We start from the raw sequence: 21,158 nt of genomic DNA, 5'->3' as shown, positions 1-21,158 counted from the left end.
TCAAATTACACCTTAATAAATGATGTAAGGCGGTTGATGTCAAATATAATAACCCAACTAGGTTGGGGTCGAATCCCATAAGGAATAGGTGAGAAAAGGTTGAATAGTGTGAAACTTGACTTAAGTCGTAATCCTACTTCGTTAGCTTAAAGGAGAGTGTTGTAATTCTGAGTTATCGAGAAAACTATTTTGTTATGAGAATGTAATTAATTTGATTAAGGAAACCAAGGTTGTGTCCCCATCAATAGAATGTAATGCTATCGGTGTTAATATGATATATTCCTAATGGAAGGTCCTTTCTAAATGACTACCCAATATTTTCCAATAGTTAGGTAGTATTTTCTCTTTATGATTTTCCCAGATATAAAAGAGTTACAATTAAGAACAACCAATTTATGCCAAATTGAACCCACTTTTTCCTAAGCGATTCTATTAAACAAGGTTTAAAGCCTTGAGTTTTTGCTATTCAATTCTACCAAACCCTAACCCACTTTTCCAAGTAAAGATAGAATGAAATGGCATTAGTCAATGTTTGCAACCACCAACATTAAATGAAGCATGAGAAATGAATAAATACCAACCAACCATTATATATATATTCAATGGTAAACACCCATTAACATTACACCCATTTAGGGCCCACAACCTTAGTATTTAAAACTAGCTACTCATACTAGAATCCAAGAACAAAGCAATAAATGAAGTCATAAAGCTTACAAAGATACAAGATTCTTTCTTCAAAAGCTTCCAAAACAATGGTGTATTCAATGCTCTTAAAGTAGCCTCCTTTTTCAGACAAGATCTCCCACAAAAACCCTAGTTATTCTATTTATAATGGGCTAAAAATAGGGATCAAAATATGGCAAAAATACCCCTGCAGATCACATCTGCGACCGCATAATGGGTCGCAGATCATGTTCGCGGTCCGCATAAATGCAAATCCACCGCATAGTTGCACGCCCAGTTGCCCGGTTGTTCATCGCAAATCCGTTATACGGTCCGCGTGTTGATTATGTGATCGTAGACTATGCCGCAAAAGTGCTCTCACAGAACCCTTTCTTGCACTTATGCGGTCATTATGTGGCCCGCACAAGCGTTATGCAACCACATAATAGACCGCATACTCCTCTCTCAGAAACTGGAATAACTGCTTTATTCTGCGGTTGGTTTGCAGCCCGTACATCACTATTGCGGTCGCAAACCTGCCGCATTTCTGCCCTTCTATGGGTTTTTGTCATCTTTTCCGTGTTCTTGATTTTTCAAGTCTGGTATACTGCAAAACACCAAAACTACATACGAAATAACTAAAAATGCTTTAAAAGGTGAGCGAAAGTCTATGTAATTAGTATCAAAAGTGCCAAAATTCTACGGCACATCAACACCCCCAACTTAGACTCTTGCTTGTCCTCAAGCAACTAAAACAAAAGGCATCCTATCATATACTAATCTATTTCCGACAGATCACAAAACAACATTGACTGTAGATGGTGCTGACTGTCAGATAACACGCATGTAACTTCTTTTATTCACCCTTCATGGAAGACAACAATCATTTAGCAATTCGAATAATCAACTTGTAAACTTCGAGCCTCAAGCAAACTAACAGAGTGCTACCCACAGCTAAGTGTGCACTTGTATCCTACTTCAAGAACCTAACTTCTGCTAAATCTTGCAATTCATGCGTGCTCACAACAAAGAAAATCTCCAACTCACAAATATGTACAGGGGATACAATCAAACACTCTTGAACTCAGAAAGAAGGCTAACTGCTATAAGTATCAGTCCATATGCTTGCCCTTATTTTAACTCACTGCTATCTCAGGAATAATTGGTTGTAGATCACAAAGGACTTTTCACGGGTTGGACAAATATTTGGGAATGTAGTGGTTGTACCCTCCTTGAACTCTACATACACTTTGCTTCTTTACCACATAGCACTTATTGACCTCAAGTTACCGACATAGAATCACCTCAACGTATATCTTCAGTTTTCACAAGACTCTAGTTTTCTCCATTTTTTTTTCTTTTCTTATATATATACAGATGTTTTTTTTTTCCTTTGGAGCTTGAATATCTTCATATACACCACTTTGAGGTTTTTTTGCTTCTACACATAGTGAGCAACCTTACCAATTTTCAATTAACACCGACACCCCCAACTTAGGCTTTTAATCTCATTCTTAATTGTTCAAGGAAGGATGGGTTCAAAAGAGGAAATTATTTTATGAAGGGGTAAAGGTTTGTAATGTAGTGGCCAAGTAAAAGGTTGAAGGCTCAACAGGGGTAACTAGGATAATCGATGTACCAGGGAGGTCAATTTGGTCAAAAATTAGTTAGCAATCACTAAGAGAGCCTAAGATCATTTCAACACCCAATCATCAACCTGAGAATTGAATTAAGAAACCAACCAGGCAAGTTCTAGATAACACAAGTTAAGCATATACATTATTTATACGAATCCTCACTCACTCACAACGGATGAACTGTTCGACTCGGCATAATTTCAACCCTCAAGTGAATACAATGCAACTCAAAGCTTCATCCATGATATTTGAGATTCTAAGTAAGCAAAAAGTCAAAGAGCGAGCCTCGATTTCACAAGAATGACTAACCGTTTATTTACAAAATCAGAAGGGTGCAATTTATTCAACAAAAATTTATCACATGCTTGAAGCTACAACAAAAACACCAAACAAGTCAAAACATTTTATGCTACCGCCACGGTTCTACTATTACACCCTAGAAAAAGAACCCGACGAAGAAAAACCAAGGGGAATTCATTGTTATATACAAATCTACACTTATCAAAGTAAAAAGTTTATATACAAGTTTAAAACAAATATTTAACTACCCCACACCCCCAACTTAAGAGCATGCATTGTCCCCAATGCATTGAGAAAGTAAGAGTAAACTTTAGGGGCTTCCTAGGGCGCAATAGGCACTTGGAGGGGCTGGAACATCCGAGGCAGCTGCGGGGTCGGAGGCTGACACTGTGGGAGCAACGGGTGGAACCTCAGAATGTGTAGTGGTGCCTGAGACCAGAATAGGAAGCTCCACATGCTGTGAAGCTGGGTATGGGACCTGGGAGCTACTAGCCTTCTCCACTGATAGTTGTGTGGTTATGGGAGTGGCTTTGGCGACCATATCTGCAAGGGAATGTGCAATGGCTGTCTGCACATCTGCTTCCTCCTCACCCTGTGTATCTGTAAAGACAATAATTTGTTTGCCTCTGTTGTCCCGTTGATCATCATTCTCCTCAAGAAATCCCTCCTCATCAATTTCCCCCTAAGACCCTCCGGACTCCTCGTCTGAATGAGTATCAATGTTCACAACAGAGTCCGGATCTTGTGAAGCCTCAGTACCATGGGCCACCGGAGTTGTCATGAGGTTTTTGAAATCAAGGTCAAGGCTCGGAAGGTGGGAGGTACCGGTGCCCTGCTCCCCTTCCTTCGGGAGGAGTGAGGTCAAATCAAACTCCAGATTTTGCATCTTGTGCAGCTCTGACTTTAGCTCAGCTACATCATTTTGGAGTTGAGGCATGTCTCCAAATTCACCTCATTCGACCCTCTCAAGGTGTACTTCAGAGTGCTTGAGTCGATCTTTATAATATTGATGCTGTTTTTGAAGAACACTCACTGAGGTTTGGACAGGGGCCAGTGCTTGCTGGATGAGAGCTGGAAGTTCCTTTGTCAATTTGTCTACTTTGGCATTGGCATGTTGTGCCAGTAGACCAAGCTTTGAGAGTGCAGGCAATGAGGCAGGTGGTTGCGTAGTGGCTGGTTTGGGAGTGGATGTGGACATGGCTGGTGCAAAAGGAGTGTCAGGCACTGATGAAACAACAGGTGCTGCCGAGGCTGGAGGAGGAGTGAGTGCAGGCTCTGGTGGATTTTCTATCACTTTTTTTGAAGCATCATTGATCCGTGTGATGTCAATATCTTGAACAGCTTTTTTCGATGCGGTCATGTTTGGGGATAAGAGGAACTTTCCCAGCTTTACACAAAGCATGGATCAAGCATGGGAAGGGGAGCGATGTTTCTTTCTGGTTTACTCGGATCCCAATCTCACAGAATATAATCTCTCCCACATCAACTTTGATACCCGACATGATGCATGCAATGAGGATTGCCTTCTCGATACTTATGTCGGTTTCATTTCTTGAGGGATTTAGATGAGAGCAGACCAAACTGAGCCAATACCGGCCTTCTTGGGTGAGATCCCTCTTGAGAATATTTTGGCGCGGAGCGATCCAGGATGGAGTTCCCTTGGCTATGACTGAGGCAACCCAAGCACGCGTAGATTCCTTATTAGCCATCTTTGCATCATATTCGGCCATGCCTGGATCCCAATCCTCAAAATATATATCATTGACCGACGAGGCATCACAGAGTGATTGAACCCCTCGAACTAGGACAAATTGCAAGAATATACGGTTTCGCTTCTGTTCAGCGTTCCCGGAGGCAGCATATGCAGCATAGAATTCCTGAACGAGCATCTCGTTGTACTCCCCCGGAACCTGAGTGAAGAACTCCCATGTCCTCTTTTTAATATTTTCTAGCACATGAGGGTAATATTCTTTTAAATGTTTCAAGCTTAGCTGCTTCTCTTCAAAGATTCTTCTCTTTGCTAAGCCATCTCTGTACAGGTTCCAAGAGCAGGAAACCCCAAACCTGATATCTTCACCACTTTCTCGGCATGCTTCAGCATGGAGGTCAACGGGTGGCACAAGATCAGTCTGTGCTTCCTCCTCTTCAGACTGGGAGGAATGCTCAAATATACTTCTAGCTGTGTCAGGCCACGTGCGTTTGGATTGCTGTACTTGTTGGCTCAGAGCTGCAGCCCGTTTCTTTCCTCGAGTGGGAGGTTGTCGCGATGCTAGGGATTTCTTTGGTGCCATTCCTGTCAATTAATCAATGAGTGAGTATGTGATATGGCATGGGCAACATATTGAGAACAAATAAAAGTATCAAGAAGTTTCTGCGATTAGTTATGCGATCGCATAACAACTCTGCAAGCCGCAAAACCTGTCGAATAATACATCCCTCAGAAGCAAAGAAAGTTATGCGGTACGCAGAAGTGGCTGCAGAACAACTTATGCGACCGTAAATTGGTCGCGTTTTGTTTTTCAGATTCATCATTTTATCTGCCTCAGTCTGCGACCATTTCACGGTCCGCAAAACGTTTTTGCGGTCGCAATCCAACCGCACAAGTCCTTTTTAGAAAACTACCTAGGGCACAAAATGCGATGACTTTGCGGACTACAAAGATCATCATCCTTAGTCAAAAAAGGTCTTCCCACTCAGTCTCAAATACAGGGTTTTCTAGTAGCTACACTTAGTCATTGCACACCTATTAAGACGAAATGTAAGCAAAATGCTACAACTCTCCAATCCCTGTTCTTCTACTCCTACTCTGTAGATTAAATCCCCAAATTCCAATTTACCCACAGCATAATGTTTTTTTTCCAGCAATGATTTTCAGCTCAATCACGCACACAAGAACACCCATAGCAAGGGATTGAGAAGAAGGGGGGTGAGGGAAATGAAATCCCATGGTATTCTTCAATTTGATCAAGCAAGAGAAAGGGTAGAATTATACATACCAGATTGCCTTTGAAGCATGAACCAGGCGAGCCCTTCCTTTTCAATTCCTTTTTCTTTTTATGATTTTGAGTTGTTGTTTCAACGTTTTTTTCCCTGCTTTTATGTTATGCGGTGCTCGTGTGTGTGAGAGTGTAAATGAACGACGTAAATACGGAGTGAGGGATTTAGGGTTTTAATACCTGGAAGGTTCGCGGTGAGAAAGTGCATCGCATAACACATTATGCGGTCGCATATGTGTCATGCGATGAGTTAGTGACTAAGTTAGGCAAACTAGCTTTGCAATCGGTTCTGCGGTCACATAATAGTTATGTGGGCCGTGGATAGCAAAATCTCACCGCATTTTTGAAGGCCCAGATTGCATTTGCTTCTGATTGTGTCTGCGATCATTATGCGGTCTGCATATCCATTATGCGACCGCATATGTTGCCGTAGACCATAGAGCTTGCTTTCCTTCATTTTCCTCTGCACTTGCATCCTGTTTCATTGTATTTTGGATTACCTGCATTCTAACACACACGTCAAACTACTCAACACTAACAACTAAACCTACAAAAATTAAAATCTAACCAAAAAGTGTGACCACACATGGGTTGCCTCCCAAGAAGCGCCTGATTTAACGTCGCGGCACGACGATGTTGTCCCCATTTTGGCTAATCAGTGGTGGGGCTGGTGTAGGACTATCCTTGAGTGCGAATTGTTCTACTAAGTGCCTTTCTCCTTCGGTTTTGAGCTAATGCTTGACCCTTTGGCCATTAACTTTGAAAGTTCGAGTCCCGTCCTCAGACTCCAAATCAATAGCGCCATAGGGAGACACATTCACAACTTTGAACGGGCCAGACCATTTGGATTTGAGTTTGCCCGGAAATAACTTGAGTCTTGAGTTAAAGAGTAAGACCAAGTCACCGGATTTGAATTCCCGCTTCTAAATCTTCTTGTCATGAACAAACTTCATTGTTTCCTTATACATGGCTGCACTCTCATAGGTATGAAGACAGAATTCTTCCATCTCGTTGAGTTGTGTCATTCTTAGATTAGCAGCATCGGCCCAGTCAAGATTTAACTTTTTCAATGCCCACATAGCTTTGTGTTCAAGCTCTACTGGCAAGTGACACGCCTTACCAAAAATCAACCGGTATGCTGAGGTACCAATAAGAGTCTTAAATGCTGTGCGATATGCCCACAATGCGTCATCTAGCTTCGTTGACCAGTCGGTCCTATTTGCATTAACAGTTTTTGCTAGGATGTTTTTGATCTCCCTGTTGGAGACTTTAACCTGACCGCTTGACTGAGGATGATAAGGGGTGGCCACCTTGTGTTTAACTCCATATTTTTCGAGCAGCCCGGCGAAAGCCTTGTTGCAAAAGTGAGAACCACCACCACTAAGAATGGCCCTTAGGTTCCAAACCGCGTGAATATGTTCTTCTTCAAGAGAGCGGTTACACTTCTTGCCTCATTGTTAGGAAATGCGATTTCCTTGACCCTTTTGGAGATATAATCTACTGCCACCAAGATATATGTCATGCCGTAAGAGCTTACAAAGGGACCCATGAAATCTATCCCCCAAACATCAAAGATCTCGACCTCCATCACAAAGTTCATAGGCATCTCATGTCTTCTAGATATTGACCCTTGTCTTTGACATTGATCACATGCCTTGACCATTTGCTTTGCGTCTTGGTAGATCGATGGCCAATAATAGCCACATTCGAGCACTTTTGCCGCAGTACGATTTTCACCATGATGGCCCCCAACTGGGGAGTCTTGACATGCTTTGAGAATCTGCATTACCTCATCTTCCGGAACACAACGCCGAATGATGTTGACGGCATAAATCCGGAACAGAAAGGGTTCCTCCCAATAGTATTGTCTACACTCCCGCAAGAATATTTTCTTTTGATAAGCTTCCAATCCATCGGGGATAAGGTCACTAACCAAGAAGTTAGCGATGTCAGCATACCAAGGAGTGAAGGTGTTAGACAATGCCAATATGTGCTCATCTGGAAAGGCATCATTAATTTCAAGATTTTCTTTTGGTCTCCCTGCCTCTTCAAGCCTAGATAAGTGGTCCGCAACTTGATTCTATGTTCCTTTCCGATCTTTGACTTCGAAGTCAAACTCTTGTAATAAAAGAACCCACCTAATCAATCTTGGTTTAGCATCCTTCTTCACCACAGGATAGTAGAGAGCTGCATGATCACTGTAGACTATCACTTTGGACCCCAACAAATAGGCCTGATAATTTTCAAAAGCATAGACAATGGCAAGCAGTTCTTGCTCCGTCACCATATAATTCATTTGTGTGCCATTGAGTGTCTTGCTTGAATAGTAGACAGGATGAAGGATCTTGTTATGCTGTTGACCAAGTACCGCCCTAATAGCTACACCACTGGTGTCACACATGAGTTCAAATAGAAGGGACCAATCGGCTGTGACAATAATAGGTGCCGTTGTGAGCCTCGCTTTCAATTCCTCAAAAGCTTTGAGGCGCTTCTCATCGAAATTAAACTTTGCATCTTTTTCAAGGAGCTTGCACATGGGACTTGCAATTTTTGAGAAGTCCTTGATAAAACGCCTATAAAAATCGGCATGCCCCAAAAAGCTTCGAACGCCTTTTACCGAAGTGGGAGAAGGAAGCTTGGAAATGATCTCGATCTTTGCCCGATCAACCTCTATGCCTTGCTTGGAAATTTTGTGGCCCAGAATAATACCCTCGTCCACCATGAAGTGACATTTTTCCCAATTTAGCACAAGGTTGGTTTCCTCACATCTTTTGAGCACTTGCCTAAGGTTGTCAAGGCAATGCTCAAAGGAGTCACCAACTACAGAAAAGTCATCCATAAACACCTCTAAGAAATCATCCACCATGTACGAGAAGATTGACATCATGCACCGTTGAAAGGTGGCCGGGGCATTGCATAGCCCAAATGGCATCCAGCTAAAGGCAAAGGTCCCATATGGGCATGTGAATGTTGTCTTCTCTTGATTTTCTAAGGTGATGTTGATTTGGTTATAGCCATAATAACCATCCAAGAAGCAATAAAATGACCTTCTCGCTAGCAGATCAAGCATTTTATCAATAAAAGGCATAGGGAAATGGTCCTTGCAAGTAGCACTATTGAGCTTCCGGTAGTCCATGCAAACTCTCCACCCGGTCACCGTCCTCGCTGGGATGAGCTCATTTTTTTCGCTCTGAATCACGGTCATGCCTCCTTTCTTTGGAACACATTGCACTAAACTCACCCAAGGACTATCGGCAATGGGGTAGACAACCCCGACATCCAACCATTTTATAATTTCTTTCTTCACCACCTCTTGCATGGAAGGTTTAACCTTCTTTGATGCTCCATGCTAGATTTGCTCTCTTTCTCCAATTGTATCTTGTGCTCACAAATTCCAGCGGGAATTCCTCGGATATCTGCTATTGTCCACCCAATGGCCTGTATGTGCTCCCTCAAGGTATTCAACAAGTTTTCAACCTGCACATCATTCAACAAAGAGGAAACGATTACAAGCAGAGTTTCATTAGAGCCAAGAAATTTATACCTTAAGTGCGGTGGAAGTGGCTTGAGCTCAAGTTGTGGCGGCTCGATAATTGAAGGCTTAGCGGGAGGAGTGACTCTATTCTCTAAGTCAAGAGAAAATTTCTTTGGTGCATAAGTGTAGGACCCAAGCCCTTCTAATGCATTTACCGATTCCATGTATTCTTCCATGTCTTCACCATCAAATTTTACCAAAATAGCCTCCAATGCCTCACCCAAGCATTCTTCTTCCATCTTCATCTCGACTGCATCCTCTACCTCATCACAATATCAATGACTGAGATACTTTCGTATGTATGTGGCAATTTCATACTCTTACTCGCTTGAAAGGTAATCTCTTCATCATTAACTCGGAACTTGATCTCATTTTGTTCTGAATCCATGAGTACTCTTCCAGTAGCTAGGAATTGTATCCCCAAGATTATAGGGATTTCATTATCAACAGCACAATCAAGGATAACAAAGTAGGCAGGGAGGAGGAACTTCCCCACTTTCACAAGAACATCATCAACAATTCCCACCGGTCTTTTCATTGAACGGTTGGCCATTTGCAACCTCATACTTATAGGCTTAGGCATACCTAACCCTACTTTCTTGTAAATAGCAAGAGGCATTAAGTTGATGCTAGCCCCATTATCACAAAGAGCTCGTGCAAAATCGCTCAACCCGATAGTGCATGGAATGATGAAGGCTCTCGAGTCCTCCTTCTTTTGGACGGTGGTTGTTGCAGTGATAGAACTAACTCGGTGAGTCATATTCACCACTTCATTCTTGGTGGTTTTCTTTTTAGTGATCAAATCTTTCATGTACTTAGCAAAACCCGACATCTCTTGAAATGCTTCCACAAATGGAATGTTCACCGATAATTTCTTAAGAATGTCAGAATTTCTCGAGTTTGCTATCATCAACCCTCCTAGCAAGTCTTTGAGGGAAAGGAGGAGGAGGCCTAGGAATTGGTGCTAGAGCTTTTGGTGTCTCTTTTACCTTTTCCTTAACCTCTTCACGGTTCACTTCTTGAATTTTTACTTCCTTTGGGAGTCTTTCAGCTTCAACAGCAATTGGCACCTTAACTTGTGCCTCAACTTCTTGTTCAGGATCTTCCACTTTGACCACTTGTTCATTTTCTTCTTGAAGTAGTTTACCACTTCGAGTTGTGATTTCCATACAATGAGAAGTCGGACCATTCCCACTACCTTTTGGGTTTGCTATTGTGTCACTTGGGAGCGTATTGTTCTACTTCGGATTTTGCTCTCTTGATAGATCTCTCATTTGCATTTCTAACTTTTGAATGGATGCGGTGTGAGAACCCACAAGCTCGGTCATGTTCTTCATTGAAGTGTCAGATGTTTCTTGATTTTGCAGTACTCGTTCAAGCATGTTTTCCAACTTGGACTCACTTGAAGAACTTTCCTTCCAATGCGGAGAGTTAGAATATTTCCCCTTTGGTGGAACATAGGGGTTTGAACTCCGATTTGAAAAGTTGTTGTTGTTGTTACTCCAATTACCTTGATTTGAACTACCTTGATCATTTAGCCACTGTTGATGGCCTTGACCTTGTGGGTTAGACCTCCATTGGTTTTGTTGTCCTGAACCTTGGTAGGGCTGGCTTTGATAACCACCTTGCGAGTTGTTGACATAATTTGCTTCTTCATAATCCTCATTTGACAAGGGTTGCACATCTTCCACAATATTCACCTTTTTTGTTTGGCTTTCAGTGAACATCTTCATCAATACATTGATGCTGGTTGCAAGCCCGACAATTACTTGATCTCTTTTTTGGTTCTCCTTAATCATGTTGGTCAAGGAAGGAGTACCATATGCAATTCCACCCGTGGTGTCTTCCGAGTTCCAAGCTTGGTTATGTTCTGCCATCTCGTCAAGGATTTGTGTGACCCTTGCAAATGTTTTATCCATAAAGGATCCATCAGCTGCATTTTTGGCTATGGATTGATTCATAGGATCCAAGCCCATATAAAACTTCTCCAACAAGATGTTATCCGAAAAATCATGATTTGGTGACCTCACTAGATATAGCTTGAATCGATCCTATGCCTCATGTAGATGCTCTCCCGGTAATTGCTTGAAAAAGAAAATTTTATCCCGGAGCTCGGACTTCTTGCTTTGCGGGAACCATTTTGATAGGAAAGTTCGGACAAGTTTGGGCCAAGTATGAATGGAATTAGGCGGTAGATTTTGGATCTATTGTCTTGCCTCTCCAGTTAGAGAGTACTTGAACACCCTCAGCCTTAGGACATCATATGAAACGTGATTCTGCTTGTGCATCACACACGGACCCAAGATGTTTCTATGATGTTGTGTTGGATCATCATCTGTGGAATTTCGGAAAAACCCCTCTGCCTTGAGCATTAGGATTAGACTGTGTTCCACCTTGAAGGTGGCAGCATAAACTCTTGGAGGGACAATGACATTTGTATCCTCAATATACTCATCTATATCCGCAAAAATGTTTTCTTCTTCTGGTTCACCCATGTTTACCTAGTGACACCAAGCAGAGCAAGAAAAGTGTGATGGAATAGAAGAAGACGTAAAGTAAAGCACACACTAATTAGTAATTTCAAAACTGTATTCCCCGGCAACAACGCCAAACTTTGATATGCTCAAATTACACCTAAATAAATGGTGTAAGGCGGTCGATGTCAAATATAATAACCCAACTAGGTTGGGGTCGAATCCCACAGTGAATAGGTGAGAAAAGGTTACTTGAATAGTGTGAAAATTGACTTAAGTCGTAATCCTACTCCGTTACCTTAAAAGAGAGTGTTGTAATTATGGGTTATCGAGAAAACTATTTTGTTATGAGAATGTAATTAATTTGATTAAGGAAACCAAGGTTGTGTCCCCATCAATGGAATGTAATGCTATCGGTGTTAATATGATATATTCCTAATGGAAGGTCCTTTCTAAATGACTACCCAATATTTCCCAATAGTTAGGTAGTATTTTCTCTTTATGATTTTCCCAAATGTAAAAGAGTTACAATTAAGAACAACTAATTCATTCCAAATAGAACCCACTTATTCCTAAGCGATTCTATTAAACAAGGTTTAAAGCCTTGAGTTTTTGCTATTCAATTCTACCAAACCCTAACCCACTTTTCCAAGTAAAGATAGAATAAAATGGCATTAGTCAATGTTTGCAACCACCAACATTAAATGAAGCATGAGAATTGAATAAATACCAACCAACCATTATATATATATATATATTCAATGGTAAACTCCCATTAACATTACACCCATTTAGGGCCCACAACCTTAGTATTTAAAACTAGCTACTCATACTAGAATCCAAGAAATCTGGTGAGAAGAAAATTGAGGCCAATGACAGAAAGGTGGAAACATATAACTCTAGGGTCGATCGAATCCCGGGAGCACCCCCGTTATTAAAAGGACTGGAATCTAAGAAGTTTATCCAAAAGCCTTTTCCGCCGAGCGCTGCACCAAAGCCGATCCTAAAGAGGTTTTGTATGCCCGATATTCCAAAGTACATCGGAACCACATATCAAAATGAGCATGTGTTCTCCTATACATGTGCCATCAAGGGTAACGACTTGGAAGATGAAGAAATCAAGTCGGTTTTTCTAAAGAAGTTCGGGGAAACTCTGTTAAAAAGAGGAATGATATGGTATCACAACTTACCCCCAAATTCTATTGATTCGTTTGTTATGCTTGCAGATGCTTTTGTGAAGTCACATGCCGGGGAAATCAAGGTCAAAACCATAAAATCAGACCTTTTCAAAGTTAAACAAAGAGATAACGAGATTCTTAAGGAGTTCACGTCGAGGTTGCCGATGATTGGGACGTTCAGGCATTCACTCAAGGACTTAACCCCCGAAGCTCCTTGGCTTCGCAGCAGCTGAAACAAAATTTGGTAGAGTATCCAGTGGTAACCTAGGCCGACGTCCACAACAGATACCAGTCAAAAATCAGAGTCGAGGACGACCAACTTGGAGCCCCTTCCAGGTCCGTTTATCCAGTTAGAACTGACGACAAGTCTAAGAGGGTCTTCGATCAAGAACCTAGATCGATATGAGACTGGTATCAACCATACAGTGGAGATCGAAGGGGAAACGGGTCCGGGTGTCACACCACGAGAAACAAAAAGAGAAGCGATCGAGGGCCCGAAAACCTAGGTCTGATGAGAAAAAATGGTTTCGACAGGCCGCTTGGGGCCGGGGAGGCCTCGAGATTGTCAGAATATAACTTAAACATCGATGCTGCTAGTATCGTATCAGCCATCAGACGAATCAATGACACCAAGTGGCCTCGACCATTGCAGCCCGACCCTACTCAAAGAGATCCTAACTTGATGTGTAAGTATCATGGCACTCATGGCCACAGGACCGAGTATTGCCGGCAATTGAGAGAAGAAGTTGTCCGGTTGTTTAACAACGGGCACCTACGAGAATTTCTAAGCGATCAAGCCAGAAACCACTTCAGAAACAGGGACGCCAACAAATAGACCGAACAAGAAGAACCTCAACATGTCATCAACATGATCATTGGAGGGGTCTATGTCCCTCAAGGGCCAATGATAAAACGCACTAAAGTATCCATCATGAGGGAAAAACGCAATCGAGATTATGTCCCAGAGGGGACCATTTTGTTCGGCGAAGGCATTATACAACCTTATAATATTGCACTGGTAATATCTGTACTTATCAATAAATCTCGAGTTAAACGTGTGTTGATTGATCCAGGTAGCTCGGCAAACATCATCAGATCGAGGGTCATTGAGAAGTTAGGGCTACATGACCAAATAGTGCCAGCAGTCCGGGTTTTGAATGGATTAAACATGGCATGCGAAACCACCAAAGGGGAGATAACCCTACTAATGAGTACCGTCTGGACCATCCAGGAAACAATGTTCTATATGATCGAAGGGGACATGAGATATAACGCCCTATTCAGAAGACCATGGGTTCACAACATGAGGGCGGTACATTCGACCTTACACCAAGCATTAAAGTTCCCTACACCGGGAGGAATAAAGACAGTATATAGAGAACAGCCAGCTACAAAGGAGATGCTCGCAGTCGATAAAGTACTCTCAGTGCCCACCGTCTCGACATTATGGAACATGGGGCTGACCAGATGGGCCGAAGTTAAATAGCAACCACCGACGCCGGTCCTGGCTAGACCGGAGGAACGAGGAGTCGACGAGGGGGATGATTACAGAGTTCCAAGATTATTCATAGCTACTGATGATATTGATACCACCAAATTGACGGTCGAAGAGTTGAAGCAAGTTACATTGATCGAACACCTGCCGGATCGAAAGGTATACATGGGCACGTGGTTAACACCGAGCTCAGGAAAAAGCTCATTAATTTTCTTAAAGCTAATGTAGCTTGTTTCATTGGTCCCATCTTGACATGACATGTGTCCCGCCGGAGGTAACCACTCATAAGCTGAGTTTGGACCCAAAGTTCCACCCAGTTAAACAGAAGAGGAGACCTCAGTCCGAGGTCTAGCATGAATTCATCAAGGACGAGGTATCTAAACTCCTAAAATATGGTCCATTTGGGAAGTTAAGTACCCGGACTGGTTAGCTAACGTAGTGGTAGTGCCTAAAAAGGGAAATTAGATAAGAATATGTGTAGATTACAAAGCCTTGAACAAGGCGTGCCCTAAGGATTCTTTGCCTTTGCCTAACATAGATCGTATGATTGACTCAATGACCGGACACGATATACTCAGCTTACTCGATGCCTATTCCTTGTACAAACAAATTCTTATGGACCCAGGTGATCAAGAAAAGACCTCTTTTATCACTAAATTCGACACCTATTGCTATAATGTGATGCCATTCGGATTAAAGAACGCCGGTGCCACCTATCAATTCCTAGTAAACATGATATTCAAAGAACAAATAGAAAAATCAATGGAAGCTTATATTGACGACATGTTAGTTAAGTCCCTGCGAGTAGAGGACCATTTGAAATATTTGCAGGAAACCTTAGACATATTGAAGAAATACAATATGAAGACAAACCCGGAGAAATGCGCGCTCAGGGTCGTATCGGGAAAATTCCTCAGGTACATGGTATCCAATCATAGAATGGAGATAAATCCCGACAAAATTAAAGCCATAGAAGACATCACCTTGGTGGACAACGTCAAGGTCGTTCAGAGGATGACCGGGCATATAGCCGCTCTGGGTCGGATCATATCGAGATCCTCGGACAAAAGCCATCGGTTCTTCTCACTGTTGAAAAAGATGAACAATTTTTCCTGGACCCCAGAATGCCAACAGGCTTTGGAAGAGCTCAAACGGTACCAATCACGTCCGCCCCTGCTGTACACTCCGAAGGCGGACGAACAATTGTACCTTTACTTGGTGGTTTCCGAGGTGGGGGTAAGTGGATTATTAGTTCGGGAAGATGAAGGTATGCAATTTCCTATTTACTATGTCAGTAGAACTCTAGGCGAGGCCGAAACGAGGTATTCTAACTTGGAAAAATTGGCGCTCGCTTTGCAAAGCGCCTCCAGAAAGTTAAAACCATACTTTTAATGCCACCCATATGTGTCGTAACCTCTGACCCACTGAGTAACATCAAGCACAAACCCGAACTCTCGAGCAGGTTGGACAAATGGGCCATCAAAATGAGCATGTACGATATCGAGTATCGACCCCAAACTGCCATAAAATCTCAAATTTTGGCAGACTTCGTGGGTGACTTTACGCCGGCCTTAATACCCGAAGTCGAAAGGAAATTATTGCTAACCTCAGGGACTACCTCGGGAATTCAGACCCTTTTTACGGACGGTGCCTCGAACGCAAAGGGGTTCGGTCTCAGCATCGTACTGAAACAACTTACAGAGAATGTAGTTAGGCAGTCTATTAGATTTGTGAAATTGACTAACAATGAGGCCGAGTATGAGGCCATGATTGCAGGTCTCGAATTGGCTAAAGGCCTTAGGGACGAGGTGATCAAAGCTAAGTGGAACTCCCTCCTCGTGGTAAATCAAGTCAATGGGACGTTCAAAGTCAAAGAGGAATGAATGCGAAGGTATTTAGATAAATTACAGGTAATGCTACATCAATTCAAGGAATGGACCATACAACATGTACCCTGAGATCAGAATAGCGAGGCTAATGCTCTGGATAACTTGGGGTCATCGGTCGATGTCGATGAGTTTAGCTCGGGAACAAAAGTACAACTCATGAAATCGGTGATAGAAGAAGCCTGCGCCGAAGTAAACTCAATGAGTTTAACTTGGGATTGGAGGAACAAGTAATAGACTACTTGAAGACTTGATAATTTCCCTCAGATCCTAAAGAGTCGAGAGATCCTGGTACCAAGGCTGCCAGATTTAGCTTGGTCGAAGGGACATTGTTCAGGAGAACGTTCGACGGCCCGTTAGCTAGAGGCTTGGGGCTGGGAGATACCGAATACGCCTTGAGAGAAGTTCACGAGGGCACTTGCGGGAACAATTTGGCGGTAGACTCTTTGGCCCAAAAATTAATCAGGGCCGGCTATTACTGGACCAAAATGGAGAAGGATGCAAAGGACTTTGTACAAAAATGCGACGACTGCCAAAGACACACACCAATGATCCATCAACCCGGAGAGCTACTCCACTCAGTCTTGTTTTAACGACCCGGCCGGTCTTTTTGAGTATTTTAGCCCCAATCCTCTATTTAATTACCCCTCTATGTTGTACTATGGATATGTGATTTTCTGAGGGTGTTTGGTTTTGGTTTCGGGCGAGTTTCGGAGTGGAATGAGACATATAGTCCCTAAGTTGGAGGCTTAAATTGAAAGCGTTTACCGTAGTTTGACTTTTGTCTAGACGACTCCGAAATGGAGTTTTGATGGTTCCAATAGCTCTGTATGGTGATTTTATACATAGGAGCGTGTCCGGATGTGGATTTGGAGGTCCGTAGGTAGTTTTGGCATGAATTGGCAAACGTTAGAAAAATTAAGGTTTGGAAGATTGTAAAGTTTAATCGGGAGTTGACTTTCTTGATATTAGGGTCGGACCCCGATTCCTAAAGTTGGAATATGTCCGTAATATCATTTTTGACTTGTGTTCAAAATTTGAAGTCAATCGCAGTTGTTTTGGTATAAATCGTCATTGGTTTCGGAATCCGGAAGTTCATAGGCTTGAATTTGTGTTGCGATTCATAGAATCGATGTTGTTTATATGATTTTTGGCCTCGAGTAGGTCCGTTATGTATTTTAAAACTTGTTGGTATATTCGAATGGGGTCCCGGGGGCCCCGAGTGTGATTTGGATTGAATCCGGATCAATTTATGGACTTGTGCAATTGCTAAAGTTTCCTGCATCTGGTGTCATCGCATCTGCGGAGGGATTGGCCGCATGTGCGGACTCATAAATGCAAGTGGTGGAGCGCAGTAACGACAAGGGCTGCGTAGGCCTGGGATCGTAGGTGCGAGGTGGTTTCCGCATCTGCGAGTCCTCAGGTGCGGAAAAGTGGTCGCATATGTGGAAGAGGCAAGCTTGGTCGGTCATCGCAGAAGCGAAGAGTTTTTCGTAGGAGCGCACTCGCAGGTGCGAGTTTTTATCCGCAGAAGCGGAACTCCTGGAATTAAGCGAAATCCGCACCTACGATGGTTTATCCACGGGTGCGGCGTCACATGTGTGACCCTAGGCCCGCAGAATCGAGGATCGCTGGGCAGAAAGGTCTTGTTCGAGTGTTTGATTTTAATAATCTATTTTTGGACTTAGAGAGCTCGGTATGAGGCAATTGTTCGGGAGATTTTCAAGTAAAACATTTGGGAAAGAATTCCTAACTTGATTTTGGTAAAATTACACGAATCGATTTTTGTTTTTATCATTTAATTTGTGTTTTGTGTTGGAAATTTTGTGAAAATTTGTAAAACTCCTTAGGCTAAATTTTTGAGGATTTGAAAGGTGATTTGAGGCCGGATTTGAGTGATTCTTGTATGGTTGGACTCGTTATCGAATGGGTGCTCGGATTTCTTAATTTGGTCGGGTTCCGAGATGCGGGCCTGGTTGACCTTTTGAGTTGACTTTTATATTTCTTTGTAAAGATCATAATTTTATTGTTCGAATTAGTTTTCTATCATTTATATTTAGAGTATGAAGTTGTTTTGGCTAGATTCAAGCCGTTCGGAGTTGGATAATCAAGGAAAAGGCCTACTAGTGGATTGAGTTAGCGTGATTTGAGGTTAGTGTCTTGCCTAACCTTGTGTGGGGGAATTACCCCTTATGATTGGTGTTTTTTGTGATAAATGTGATGTGTGGAAGCTGTGTACGCAAAGTGATGAGCATGAGCTAAAAGTGGAAATTTCCGGTTTTAGCTATGTAGATTCCTTTCATGCCTAAATTGAGTTACCTTAACATGTTATAGCCATCATTTCTAGTCTATTTTCACATACTATACTTGTCTTATCTCTTACTTGTTAATTGCTCTACATGTTTAGTTGAAGATCTTATTTCCTTTATTCCTTATTCATCATGCAGCCGTTAAATTCTTTACTTGAAGTTGTTATTCTTTGGATATATTATTATTTAAAGAGGCATTGAGTTATAAAGGCGGTGATTTACATTGAGGCAAAGTGTTAAGTTGTGAAATACTATTCTATTGAGTTATTCACTTCCAATTATTATTATTGAGACTTTTGTGTATATTGTGGTTGAGCCATGGGCTCTTTATTGTGAAAACACTGTTATTGTTGATTCTTTGGCAAGTTGTGATATTAGGCACTTGAGGTCCAACTTCTGATACGTTGTGATATTGATACGCATGCGGTGGTATAAGATTTTGGGGTTGAAACACATGCGGTGAGATAAAGTGGGCTTGGTACGCGTGGCTAGTAGGGGAACTACTAGAAGTCATGCGGCATGATAAGGTGGGGTAAAACGCGGGATGCTATTTCAGAAAAATGATTTTCAAGACTGAACGCAAGGCTCCCGCGGTGATATAAGGAAAGATTGTGAATTATTCTTATGATTTGAAACTACGAGGCGGTACCTCGATAGTGACTCTTGTTGGTACTCTCTATTACTTCACTCATGTTTGGTTGTTTTGTTTCCTTGACTAAACATTTCTTGTTTTCTTTCGTGGTGCATTATTTGCCTTGATTCTGTGTAGTTAATTTGGCATATTCTTTACTTGTTTCATTTCCATTGTCATTATTATTGTATTGTTAAATTTTTCGTCCTGTTTCTTATTAATTTCAGTAGGGCCTTGACCTGACCTCGTCATTACTCTACCGAGGTCATGCTTGGCACTTACTGGGTACCGTTGTGGTGTACTCATGCTACGCTTTTGTACATCTTTTTGTGCAGATCTAGGTACCTCCCACTAGTTCAGGCATCAGTGACCTGAGTTCATATGCGGAGACTTCAAGGTACACCTGCCAGCGTCCGCAGGCCACGGAGTCATCCTCTATCTACTCTTATATTTTTTCTTTCTTCTACTAGTACCGTTGTATAGGGATGACTTTGATACTATTATAGAGCTTGTGACTCGATATCACCAGGTTTTGGGAAAAATGTATATGTTGAGCAGTGAAGTTTATTCTATATAGATGTTGAGTATTTAAGAGTTTATTTCATATTTCAGTTATTTCTGCATAGTTGTTAGGCTTACCTAGTATTAGAGACTAGGTTCCATCACGACATCCTAGGGAGGGAAATTGGGGTCGTGACACTTATCCCCGTGGCCATTTTATAAATAGGGAATGGACATTGTCATCCCCTGCCGTGGGCACCCGATAAGGCTTAATTCATACTATTCATGATCGATTATTTTTCTAAATTGGTCGAAGCTCAAGTGTTCGAGAATGTCTGGGAATAAAAGTCATTGACTTCATTTGGGACCACATAACATGTCGATTCGAGATACCGGCCGAGATCGTTTGTGATAATGGAAAACTATTCATAGGAAGCAAGGTAAATAAATTCTTCGAAGATCACAAGATTAAGAAGATACTATCAACACCTTACCACCCTAGTGGGAACGGACAGGGGGAATCAACAAACAAGACCATACTTCAAAACCTGAATAGAAATCCTACCCCAGGTCCTATGGGCATATTGTACGTCATCAAAGTCTAGCACCGGGGCCACTCCATTTTTGTTGGTCTACGGGGCCGAAGCCTTAATACCAATCGAAGTGGGAGAACTGAGCCCCAAGTTCCAATATGCGATCAAAGAGTCAAATGGCGAGGCTATGATCACAAGCCTAGAATTATTGGATGAAAGGCGTGAGCCGCCCTAGTCCGGTTGGCCGCCCAGAAACCGCGAATAGAAAGATACAACAACCAAACAGTCAACCTCCGACACTTCAAAATCGGGGACTTGGTGTTGAGGAAAGTAACATTACACACCCAGAACCCGAACGAGGGGTAGCTGGCACCAAATTAGGAAGGACCATATCGAGTCGTCGGAATAACTGGCAAAGGCTCATACAAACTCAAAGCAGGAAACGTTGTGCAACTACCGAACAACTGGAATGTGACTCACTTAAAGTGGTATTGCTGCTAAGGTATGATCTCAATTACTCTTTAATAATATTATGGATCAGACTAACACTTGCAGGCAACGACCAAGGATGGATGTGGCTATTAGGTCAGAAAGCACGCATTGCACCCTTTTTCCCTTGAACCGGTTTTGTCCTAAAATGGGTTTTTCGACAAGGTTTTTAACGAGGCAACAGTAAAATGTGCTAACTTAGATTCGAAGACCGGTCTCAAGCTGTAGTTAATGGGCGTTCACTTCACATCAACAGTATCCGAGCCCTATCAAGCTCGACCTTGAATACTAGGGGCCATTACCCTCAGATTAAGGTTTTTAGGAAGGGAAAATTAAGCGGGAAAAACAAGAAAACCTTGTACTTTAGAAGCTAATACCGGTGGTTAGGATTCATTGTAAGGGCCAAACGGTCATGTGAACCGTGCCCACATACTCCACTTCAGCTATGATACAAGCTTTTACACGCTTTCGATCATATACTTTACACTTTGAAATGAAAGAAGGTTCCGCCTTGCTATTACAAATTTT

General features: G+C 42.2%; 1 protein-coding gene across 1 annotated transcript; it reads right to left on the bottom strand.

Moving 5' to 3' along the window:
* Positions 1-9,393: 9,393 nt before the first annotated feature.
* Positions 9,394-9,966, bottom strand: LOC142168142 (uncharacterized). Its single transcript, XM_075228804.1, has one exon. The coding sequence runs from the start codon at positions 9,964-9,966 to the stop codon at positions 9,394-9,396; it is 573 nt and encodes a 190-aa protein (XP_075084905.1).
* Between the last annotated feature and the right edge of the window lie 11,192 nt (positions 9,967-21,158).

Source organism: Nicotiana tabacum, chromosome 13 (genome assembly GCF_000715075.1).
Source record: "Nicotiana tabacum cultivar K326 chromosome 13, ASM71507v2, whole genome shotgun sequence".
Taxonomy (NCBI): domain Eukaryota; kingdom Viridiplantae; phylum Streptophyta; class Magnoliopsida; order Solanales; family Solanaceae; genus Nicotiana; species Nicotiana tabacum.
Note: the sequence above shows the minus strand (reverse complement) of the source record. Positions and strands in the feature narration are given on the sequence as shown.

Coding starts and splice junctions, on each gene's coding strand:
- LOC142168142 (XM_075228804.1), bottom strand. CDS start 9,966: ATGTCGGGTTTTGCTAAGTACATGAAAGATTTGATCACTAAAAAGAAA.